The sequence below is a fragment of the Salminus brasiliensis genome, chromosome 25 (genome assembly GCF_030463535.1).
Source record: "Salminus brasiliensis chromosome 25, fSalBra1.hap2, whole genome shotgun sequence".
Lineage (NCBI taxonomy): Eukaryota > Metazoa > Chordata > Actinopteri > Characiformes > Bryconidae > Salminus > Salminus brasiliensis.
Window position 1 is genome coordinate 7,827,441 of NC_132902.1, and position 11,749 is coordinate 7,839,189.

General features: G+C 41.7%; 1 protein-coding gene across 2 annotated transcripts in view; it reads right to left on the minus strand.

Moving 5' to 3' along the window:
• Positions 1–10,848, minus strand: part of creb3l1 (cAMP responsive element binding protein 3-like 1) — a 35,441-nt gene extending 24,593 nt beyond the window's left edge. For both annotated transcript variants that reach the window (XM_072671204.1, XM_072671205.1), the window contains exon 1: positions 10,517–10,848. In XM_072671204.1, the coding sequence (XP_072527305.1) occupies positions 10,517–10,618 (102 nt within the window). In that variant the 5' untranslated portion in view covers positions 10,619–10,848. The remainder of the gene's footprint in view (positions 1–10,516) is intronic.
• Between the last annotated feature and the right edge of the window lie 901 nt (positions 10,849–11,749).

The following is an 11,749-nucleotide window of genomic DNA, read 5'->3' on the forward strand; positions in this document are numbered from 1 at the left end:
TTGCTCATGCCTATAGTTGTGGTTTAGCTTTGTGTAACCTTTGATTTTATCTCAACTGTAATGTGGGGGGGGAGGGAGAGAGAGAGAGAGAGAGAGAGAGAGAGACAGAGAGAGAGAGAGAGAGAGAGAGAGAGAGAGAGATCATTTCAAACAGATCCTCTGAAGCTCTGAAGTTCTCTAATACATACCAACAAAAGAGATTCATCAGACTGGCTACACTCTAATCCTCCAGCTTAAACATCAGCCAGGTGATTTACGGGGTGAAATATTTCTTTTGACTGTCTTCAATCAAGATTTTCCCCAAAATAAAATCTACCCTGACAGACATATTGTCCCTCACTCACTCACCTCAGAAATTAGCCCTGACTGCAGTTCGGGGAAGCCTCTAGACCGTCATTAAACTATTAAAAGCGAACATTTTGTTTTCCCCTTAAACAGAACCAGTTTTCAAACTTTCCCTACAATTAATGTAATTTAAAGCATTTGTGGGTTTATTTTTTATTTTATTTTTGTGGTACTTTTAAAAAGCGTCTGTGGCCGTTTTCTTACCGAGTGGAAATAGAAAGCAGCGGTGGCGCGCATGCGCACACGCAACTGCCCTACTTTCCTTACGCCGGCTTTCTCTGGTCACGCCTCCGACACGTGCCGAGCTCCAGCCAATCGCGGCGGCCGTTAATGTTGTGTGTGTGTTTTTGGAGAAGGAGTGCAGGGCGCGCATGGAGAAGCGAAAAGATGAATATAGGGTGAGAACCAAAAAAAAAAAACCCTCACTCGTTGAAAAAACACACACACTGCACACAAAAGAACAGATAACAGCGTGAAACCTGAGTGGAAGAAAGGGAGACGGCCAAGTTAAACAGGGCCTGGAAATGTCCACCCTCTGGTGCTGGAGGAACTAAGTGTGGTGCTCTGAGTAAATAAGTCGTTTCGCTGAGAGGGGAAAAAAAGCGAGAAGAAAGGGAGAGTGAAGCCTTTTATATGCCGAACTTGGATGTAGAGGTCCTGGGGGGTGTTTGGATAAGGTGCCAGGTTCTACGACGTGTGTAGGAGATGAATATGGTGTAACTTATACCGTAAGTGTCTTTTAATTAGGCTACTTTTCCCTCCACACGAGCTTGTGTTCTCAGCATCAAAAGTGTTTCCAGTCAGCCAAGGGTTTAGCTGGGTGCCTTTGACCCAAAAATCAGACACATTCTTTCCTTTGTGGGAATGCTAGCAGAATCTGTGACTGACTCTCTCTGCCTCTTCCTCCGCACTCCTCATTCCAGACCTGCACATCTGTGCTTTTAAAGGCAGCTCGCATTCTGAGAGTCATATTACTGTTGGCACGGCTGCAAGCCCAGCTGAGGGAGATCAGACCAGCTGAGAGAAATCAGTCTCGCTGTCAGGGCTCCAGTTCACCGAGGGCGATACTGATCATTATGGAGGCACGCTCATTAAGATTAATGCCGTATTAGCAATGAGGCAGATAGACACAGAGGGGGGAGTCAACAGGTGAGTGCAGGTTTGTGCAGAGAATCCGCTTTTCCTAGTCAGTGCTCGTGCTAGCCATTCATTCTGGAGTCCTGGCTCTCCCTTCTGAACTGGTGCTGTACCTCCTAGTCTCTCTCTCTCTCTCTCTCTCTCTCTCTCTCTCTCTTACTCACACACTCTCCTCCTCCTTTTGCTCTGCTGCTGGTTTTCTAATTCCAACTCCAGGTCTTTCTTTAGTTCTGCAGTCAGCCACAGAGCAGGAGAACCACAACCACAGCAGACAGTTAGGCAGCGAAACAGTTAGGCAGACGGTGTCATGGGCTGCTGATTCCCTTCCCCCCCCAGCAACCACTGAGGCCTGCAGCTTCTTATAGGAAAGAGTCACACTATGAACTAAATGTGGACAATATGGCAAAAAGATAACATCACAATATTTTAACAAATATTCCAGGACTTTTAGGAATATTTTAGGAATTATTTGTTAAAGAAATAATTGGTTCCATAATAATAATAAAAGTTAAACAGCTGCTTGCTACTATGTATTTACTATCCATTTAGGAAATGGTCAGTTTCTACTCCACATAATCAGTTGGCCAATTTTTATTGTGTCACTTGCCGCTCACTTTTTTATATATTAGGTCTTGTTTGTCATTTAATCACTTAAATATGCAACTGTTTTTTTTCCTTTAAAAAAAACTACTGACAATGTGTTGCATGTCTTCATTTAGTTTACTCAATGTTTTAAAGTTTCAGCTTTTTAAAATAAACAGGGCACAAACAATATCAAGATTGGTGCATCATTACTGTTGTTGTTTACAGACACTCTATAGTTGGTCTAAATCTGTCTTTTGTACATGCTGTTTCTAAGTGTTGCAGAAGTACTGGACTATATCGATTATACTCAGAATAGCATATTGCTATAGTCACATCCCCCACTTTAAACTAGTAGCTTATACAAATATTGTGCAGTACACCAAATCTCATGCTGAAAATAAAGAGTGCAAAGTGATTTCAGACAGGCTTCTGAAACTACTAATCTACTAGAGGTTGGGAGGAAGTGAGGATGCTGATGCCTGGGACGTACATGCCAGATGTTTTCCCCTCTTACGCTCCCTCTATCATTCTGTTGCATTTAATTTAGACTAAATAGGTATCAAATGAATGCACCATTATGTAAAACAACCATTTTTATTAGTAGTGCTTTTATTGCCAAGCTACTCTATGTATGGTAATGCTGGTGTGCATGGGAGAACAGGGATTTGTATGTGTATGACCTCGAGGAAAACTGCAGACACACTTCTGCAAACGATGGCACCTGACTACTATGTTTACTCACAGTTTGAGAGCCACACAGTGCTTGAAAAGACAGCCATGAGGAGGGCAAGTCACTAGGTATTACTGATCCAATCTGCAAGGTTGGTCTGGAAGCCAATCCACGAATCCAGGCATATTTGAAGTGATCGGTATCTGCTAAATCAAGCCTGGTCGAGTTCCGGTGTTTTAAGGCTGTTTTTAAGGCCCTTATTGCTCTCAGTGTGCACCACTGTGAGAGATGATAAAAAGTGACACAACCTGCAGCAGTGAGGCATTTTTAGGAGTTGACAGAGGGTTTAAATGTCTTTTTAAACATGTTAAATTAATAATATTTGCAAAGTTTCAGCTGGGTGCCTTTTGTGGAATATGTCACACGTAAGAGTGGCTGCACATTCAAAGCTGAGTGAAAACAGAGTAGGCATTTTTTCATGTTAGATCATCTACTAAATGTGAACATGGCAAAATCAAGACCCCATAATGACAAAATGAGAGTCGGTGTCAATGACTCATACCAGGATTGAGGGCAAAAAACATGATCAGGACATCCGCAGTCAACAAAACTTTGGGATTCTGATAGACTTGCCAAGACACGGCTGCAGCTGTGATTCCTGATAGGCTCTTGGAGACAGCACTGAGGCCATGGGAGAGTCTAACAGGCTCTCCAGTGCAGCACTGAGAGCAGAGGGGAGCTGAATTCAGTCCAGCTGACAGAGGAAACTGTCTGTTTCTGCAGGCATTTGCGTATTATGACAGCAAGAGCTCCAGATCACTGAAGTGTCCATAATTGCTTTTACAAAGCACAGCGCAGGGCGATGGCTTCAGCAATTAGAAAAGTAAAAGCTACTTAGTGTATTCCCAGAGCTAAACACATTCATCGAGCAGCTGGAATGTTGTTTAACTGAATTAAAAGTTCAACAAATCTTCATTCTCACAAGCCCAGTGTGCTGTAATCCTGCACCATCCTACCACTGTGCTCCAGTTTCAACTTTTCCTCCAAACTGTCTGGCTGAGAGGCCCTGAGTCAGAGGGATTCAAACAGATTGGGCCTGCTAAACCCAGGGCTAACTACAATTGACAAAACTGCACTACCACTAGGGCTGGTGGATATAGATTCCAAGTGACAAGAGTCGATTTTAAGAGGTCCACACTGCAATATTCTTAGCCCAAACATCAAGAAATAGGGATGAAGACCTGATAAAATAAACAATACATAGTTTTACTGATCTAAAGGGCAACAGATTTTGACCCTACTAACTTAAAGTGCCCCCACCACAACTTTTCTTAATGGACACACAATGTCAGTTTAAGATTATGACTTGATGTTAGCAACGTGCAAAGCTTATTACCACTACCTGTCCTCTCCAGGTATGTGGCAATGGGTACATTTTCAGCATTGGCTATGTTGTTTGATTGTAAGCCACTTTTGTACTCACAAATTTGCCATTTTACATAAAATACAGTCACAATCAACTCCCAGATCTAAAAACCACTACATATCTCTACTAGCCGGAGTACACTATTACATCTCAGATTCATATGCTAATCATGTTACAGAGGTGAATGCAGTGTTAGGAGTCCCACCCAAAGACTCTTCTACTCTTCTTGGTATGGCAAAACGTGCCTGGTCGGGCAGGGAACTAACAATAGTCTACTGGGGGGGAGGGCGGTGGTGTTCCCCTGCAACACTCTTAAAAAATAAAGGTGCTACAAATGGTTCTTTGAGTGATGCCATAGGAGAACCACTTTTGCTTTCATAAGGAAACATAGTTGTCATACACGTGTGTGTGATGACCTTTGAATGAGTTCTTTAAACTATAGATCACATCTCTTTTACAAAAATGGTTCTTTATGGAACCAAAAGTGATTCTCCTATGGCATTGTTCAAGGAACCTTTTGTAGCATCTTTATTACTTAAATTTAATACTAAATTACTTAAATTTAATACTGTTGGTTGCTATGTTAGTCTGAGTGCACTAATGCTTCATTACACAGATAAAAAACAACCTGAATAAATAACCATTGCCATGATGCCTTAAGAATGTGGTTCAGTGTATACCAGTGTTCCATGACCAGAGGTGGGTCATAACTGGCTTCATTTACTCAGGTACATAGACTAAAAATATGCTAAAATTTGGATGCATTTTTACTATTCTTAGTATTTTCCTTCGTATTTCCTTATGATTCGTTTGGAGCTCTGGCATTTAATTATAGACCAAGAACATCCAAAAAAAGAGAAGAATGAAGTCTAACAAAGTTTAGCTTCTGTGCTGAGAGATGCTTGGATGTACTAAATAAAGTTACAATATAGACAATTGAACCCATAGAATTTTTTTTATCAGATGCCTTTTTACTTTTCCTCAAGTGCTATGCTACTTTTACTTCTACTTGAGGCTTTATTTCCATGAAGTACCTTTACTTGTGTATGGGCTTAGGGCATACATTCATTACCCCCACTTAAACTGGAAAAATAAGTATGTGATGTAGAGAGGGGGTAAACTCATTAACAGCCTACTATGCCATCCCTATTTGGACCACACTGACACGTCTGAGCTAGCCATAGCTTTGTGACCTCTAGCTCCTCAAGGCAGGGCCTCAGGGACAGGAGGAGTCAGGACAGAACGCTGATTTCTCCTCTTAAAACTTAAGCAGCTGCAGAGATCGGAGAGGAATGAATAAAGAAAGGCTTGTCCAGGGGGGGTAACTGACTGTATCTGTCCAAACGAGCTGGAGACATGTAGAGCTGCTTTATCTTAATTCAGATCTACCTGCGAGCACTGCGTCCACCACCCCACCCCAAAAAAAGCCATTAGTAGGGTATGTTACGTAACCCAGCACTGAAATAGCAGACTACAATAGAGGATGGCTGAGACTTCAGCCATATCAAATCAGCAATCACTCTGGGGCAGGAGGTCTGGAATTATGCAAAGTGTTTTGTGTCGAAGCACTTTCAGACTTCACACCTTCGCATCATTTTGCAAAATGGACCTCTCTAAAAAGAGCAGGTGCACAGCTTTCCTGCAGGTGCAAAAACAGTAACTGGATCATTTTACTGGCCAGGCAATGACTTCAGCATGTGCTTGCTTATAATCTATTTCACAAATGCATGCAGAACTATGCGAAACATCCACAGATTCAGAAAGTGCCCAAGGCAACGAATGAAATGAAAGGTCGAGTCCAACTGGAGTTTTAAAACCAGAATTAACACACCCAACCATGACGTAGCCAAACACGCTGACTTATTTAGAGGGGTGTGTGTGTGTGTGTGTGTGTGTGTGTGTGTGTGTGTGTGTGTGTGTGTGTGTGAACTCTTCGCACCTTTATTGTTGTCACTGATGTTGTGGAGCATGAGCGGCAGGGCAGGAGTACAGCTATATGCATATTTAACCTTTCGAGAGTAAAATCCATGGCAACGTCATGGAAGAATTGCGGAGGGGACAGAACTGACGCCAGCGCTGAGGTCACATCACCGGTTCTATTAACGGCAGGACAGCCTGCTGGGTGTGCGGCTGTTTATTACCAGCAAAACACGTTTACTTTCAACCGATGACTAAATTGGTCTATGCATTAGCCATTATAATTATCTCAATGCCTACGGAGAGCTAATGGGAGGCATACATGAAACCTAGCCAGAGCCAGTGATCTGCATAAAGAGAATTGAACAGTAACATTTTATTTACATTTGTTTATCATAAAGCATATGGTTTATTTTAAAAATAAAAAATATAGCTCCTCCTGAATTACTGAAAACCATGTGTAGCTACTGGAGGGTCATCCATCATGGAGTCCCTGCCCCTAAACGAGATCAGACTGATGGCCAATAACACTCATGTCAAAACCAGCCTCATAGTGGGAGAATGAATGGATTTAAGGGGCCATGCTGTAGAATCTGACAGTGTTTGAGGCATCACATTTTTCATCATAGTACCATGCCTATATGTTTACATTTAAAAATTTCAGCTCAATATGTTATTTCTGTCTGAAAATAATGCTGAGTGCTCTCTCCCTCTCTGTGTATATTGGAAACAATCTAACTATTCTAGAGCTCTCTTTCTCTCTCTCTCTCAGAGGTTCTCACTGCAGTCTGGAGCAAAAGAATGCACTTCTTCTTCTTCTTCTTCTCCTCACCCCCCTCTCTCCTTCCATCCAGACAATCCTCTCTGCCTCCATTCCTTTCCCCTCATCATTATCCGTGTCACTCCCTGATCCTCTAGGCCCTCACTATTGCTCCAAGACCAGCATTCTCCATCTAATCCCTTAATGTTTTATCTGACAAACCTACAAATTCCCATCGTAAAGAAAGTTCTCTGCACCTGACAGATTTGCATTTTATACCAGCTCTTGACCTGTTACACTTGTTGGTTGAGTATTCCTGGCAGAGTAATATGGTTTCAATTTTCTTTTCTCAATGAAAAGCAGCTCCAGTGCAATGCTATTTACTACACTCCTAAAATTAAAGATGCAAAATAGGGTTATTTCAAGCAATACCAAAGAAAAACTACATTTGGTTCCCTAACAAAACCTTTCAGTGAATAGTTATTAAAAGAGAATAAGTTGCACAGCTATAAAGGTCCTTTAAGTTTGCAAAAGCTTCAAAGAATGTAAATGTTCTATTATAGCCTTGGGCTGATGACTGACAGTATATCATAGAATATCATACAATTTAAATAAGTGGTGATATGAAAATGAGAATCATTGTTCTAATCTTTGATTAAGTCAAACATGAATGCAACAGAAAAGACTGTGTCACAGCTGTAGTGTCAGAATGTGCTTCATTCACTCAGAATTCAGATCCTTATTTCCATCAGAATACCAGAAAAGGTGAGATTTATTCATACGATCATACTTGCTTGTTTGTATTTGCTTGTAAAAATTGATTTTCAACATAGAACTACTGTTAAAAGAGATGTACATGTACGCTAAAAGGTAGAAACAGCTCCAGGATTAATACAAAAACCAACATAACCAAAACCATAACCTATTGTTTTAAGAGAGATACAAGGTGTTCCTAGACTGACAACATGAAAATGCTGTCACACCTCCAAGCCTTGCCCTTCAATAGCATTATGTGGTAGAAGGACCTGTCCTAAAACATCAGGAACACACCTAGTGATGCTGCAGTACAGTTTAGGACAGGTGAGACAGGCCCAACCTGTATATGCCATCTATTCTATTTAGCAGAAGGTGCTTTGCAAAATATAATCATTATCCGCCATCACCAGAACAAAGAGAAGATCATTCTGGCAACAGGTCTCCATTATGTGACAGCCTTGAGAAGCACAATGAGTTTACAACGAGTTGGTGGTAAAATGCATAGTCCTAATGAATATCTCATTAAGGATATGGTTGCGGTTATTTTTATACCGTCCTTTACCATCCTGTCGTCTCTCTCCATTTCAAAATGCTCCACTCCAAAAGTAAAGGATGCAGGCAGAGGGACAGCTGTACCCTGGGTGCTGGATGTGTGCTGTGATTCATTCCCTCCAACCCTCAGTTTATATGTCTAGGCTGAAAGAGAGCTGCATTATAAACTAAAAGAATAGGAGTGAATGGTGAATGACAGCAGCAAAGCCCTCCACCTAATAAATAACACATTAGCCCAAAAGAATAACAAGGCTCTGTAAACTGCAGACAGCATCTCTGAGTTGAGTTCAGTGCAGTCCTGTGGGATCTCATACACAGTAGGCTATGACTTCCATCCATAAACACAAGCCATGCAATTACTCTAAACTCAGGATCTGCACACACACACACTCAGACGCACACAACCACAGTGTGGAGAAATTCCGGGTTATAAATAAATCTCTGAAATGACCCACCTACACTTATACCCCATAATGGCAGAGTAAAACAAATGCAGTCTATTATACGTCCTGGAGGGTGTGGGGTTTGTGTGTGTGTGTGTGTGTGTGTGTGTGTGTGGAATGGGGTTACTGAGAGCTGCTTCCTCCCTGAGGGAACAAAGTCAGTCATTCATTGAACCTGTCAGGGCAAGAATCTCACACACTCGCTTGCATATGGGCTGCTATTCTCTCTCTCTCTCTCTCTCTCTCTCTCTCTCTCTCTCTCTCTTTCTTTCCCCCTCTTGTCTCTCTCCTGTCTCTGTCTTCCTCTCTCCCTCTTTCTCCCAGCATCAGAGCCCTGTGGCCTTTAAAGGGCTCCAGTGCTCAGCTGCTGCTAAGCACCAGCCAAATGGAGCAAACCTTAAACACACACATCCAGGTAAACCCTAACCCACCATGACCTACTCATAAGCATTAAGATTTTACAGAGGGCCACCTCACTTCACACTCATGTCCAACACAGAGCAAAATTGTAGCGCAATGGTTCACGTTCCGTTTCACTGAAGTACTTCTGTCCACTGGATTGAATTCCATTTTAAATCTGGTAGAGTCTAATCAGACTACTCAGGATCTAAGAACCCATCCATGAGATGAAACTTTCCTTACTGAAATAAAGATTGTAGCCTAAACAAAGCTTGTCTGCTCTCGTCTGGCTGCCTCAGCAACATTTCCGTCTGCGGCATGAGGGGTGTTGGGGCTGAAAGATCTTCTGCATGTGTCTCAGGCCTGCATGAGTTTAAAGCTGCTGCCACAGGAGAGACTGAGTCACGGTGCAAGTGGAGACATGGGGGGCTCCTAATGGATCCCATGCAGATGGCATGGTGTCACTAAACTTCTCCATTGCTCATATAAACCCAGACTCCCCTGCACTGCTCCAGTTTCTACCATTCCAGACTTTATAATAACATCCAGCCTGGTAACAGAACCCAGCTGGATACCTGTGTGGTATCTGCTGGTGATGGAGACCTTCAGTCCTTCAAATATGGGACAGAAAGACACGTGGAGAAGTAAAGAGACAGAGAAAGAGAAACGGATGGGAGATATGTGTTCGGATCCTCTGCTGAGGTTCATGCTGTGTTTTTAGAATTCATTAGACCAATTCTGGACATTCAACTTAACTAAATTTCATATAATCAGTATATTGTTTTTTATTTTTATATATATATAAATATATATATATATATATATATATATATATATATATATATATATATATATATATATATATATATAATCTTCAATAACAATAATAAAAAAAGCTTCAACTGAAAGCTTCTCAGCACGAACATCAGATCACTGTCACTGTCTTTGATTTCTTTGAACCCCCAACACAGAGAAGCAACCTGCTGTCTGGTTAAATAGAAGCCTCATCAGCCGGATGCAAGAAGCAGGATGGGGGCGTGTTTTGTGGGCGTGCCCTGAACTCGGTTACTCCGCCCCTTTCGCTTCTGCTTGTGCTCACACAGCTGAGCAAACTTCACAGCTGGAGAAAGTCCTGGCCGTGTTTGGATTTCATTTGCACCAAATTCCTCAGATAAACACAAGAGTATACCTAAGTGTGACGAGTGAATCAGGGTGCATGCATGATGTGTGTGTGTGTGTGAGGGGGTAGTTTCTGTGTTTACAGTCCTATTGGTCCGTTTAGGGCTTAATAAGACCAGCGTTTAGATATGACAGAAAACACACGCAGTCCTACACATGCAAACAGAAAACGCCTTGCAACCTAAGCATGAAAACACCATTCTCTCCTGAAACTGCTAGAAAGTAAGCATTCAGACAGACACCAGCTGTTTCACACAGAGGATAACACACCATGACAACCCTTTCCTGTAACTGTATTATTATAATAAAAAAAATGAATGGAAAACAAAGTGAAGGTCTCCACGTACCACATTGGTAAGGAAATCGCTCTCGTTCAGGTCCTCCAGGTCCAACAGGTTGGAATTGGGGAAAAGTTTGTCCGAGGCGAAACTGTCCAATATGGTGTCCATATTGGTGATGAATCGAGTTCGTCTCGAAGACTGTCAGATACCTCGACTTGTGCGCCGGACACCAAAATCTACGAGTGAGATGTGATCTGAAACTGCAGCCTGAATGTCTCGGTGAGTCGTCTAAGCCGCCTAAGCTAGTCTGACCTGTGCTGTCGCCTTCATCAGAGAGCGCGGGTGTGTGTGTGTGCGTGTGTGGGACCGCAGCAGCCTGCTGGCTCACACTCTGCAGAAATCGCTTTGACTGAATTAAAGCTACACGCTCCTCAATCTGCTTCATTCATCAGCGACTCCGAGGAGCGAGCAGGCTCATGAATATTCGAATAAGCACCGCCTCTCTGTCGCGTTCTGTCCACGCCCACTTAAAGAGGCAGTGGTACTTTATATGAGCCCCAGTGCGGCGATAATTCCACAGTATTTCGATTCATCAGTGGTTTTTGTCTCTGATAGATTCTACATTGGACCCAAGTCTGATCAAACCCTGGCGTTGTGGACAGATCTATAGGTAGAAAAGCCCCTAACCAGCCCACCAAAAATCAAAGTAAACATACATTACATATGGATTTTCAGATGTTTAATGATTATGTCTTATAATGAATTGTAACGTTAATCTTAATTTTAACATAAATTATTTTATCATTACAAACAATTATTAGGGCATAAATGGGCCACATGCAGCTTATACAGGCCCACTTGTGTTCCTTATAAGCCAACAGTTTAAATTAAATTAATAGGCTCACCAATAGCAGCACAGCTCCTTCCAAATATCCTCAAAAAGTTATATGACAATTTGTTTTCTCAGTAAAAGTGTTTTTTTCATTATTTCACAATACTTAATACAAAACAGTAAAATCACACATTATCCGAACACCAGATATTTGTTGGACTGAGAAAATATTGTACAGCTTTAATTTTCATGTCTAATATTCTATTACATTATTAATTATTAATTTTCAATGCAAAAAAAATGTTAAAAAAAAAAGCTAATACAATGTCAACTATAACCCACTGAATTGTTTCCCACTTTGCAGTATTAAAGAAAATGATTGAACCTTCATTACTGTGCAACTCTAGTGGCAGTAGTAGTTTTGTTGTTTCTGCTGTGCTCACAATGTAAATGTAAAACTGGATGCA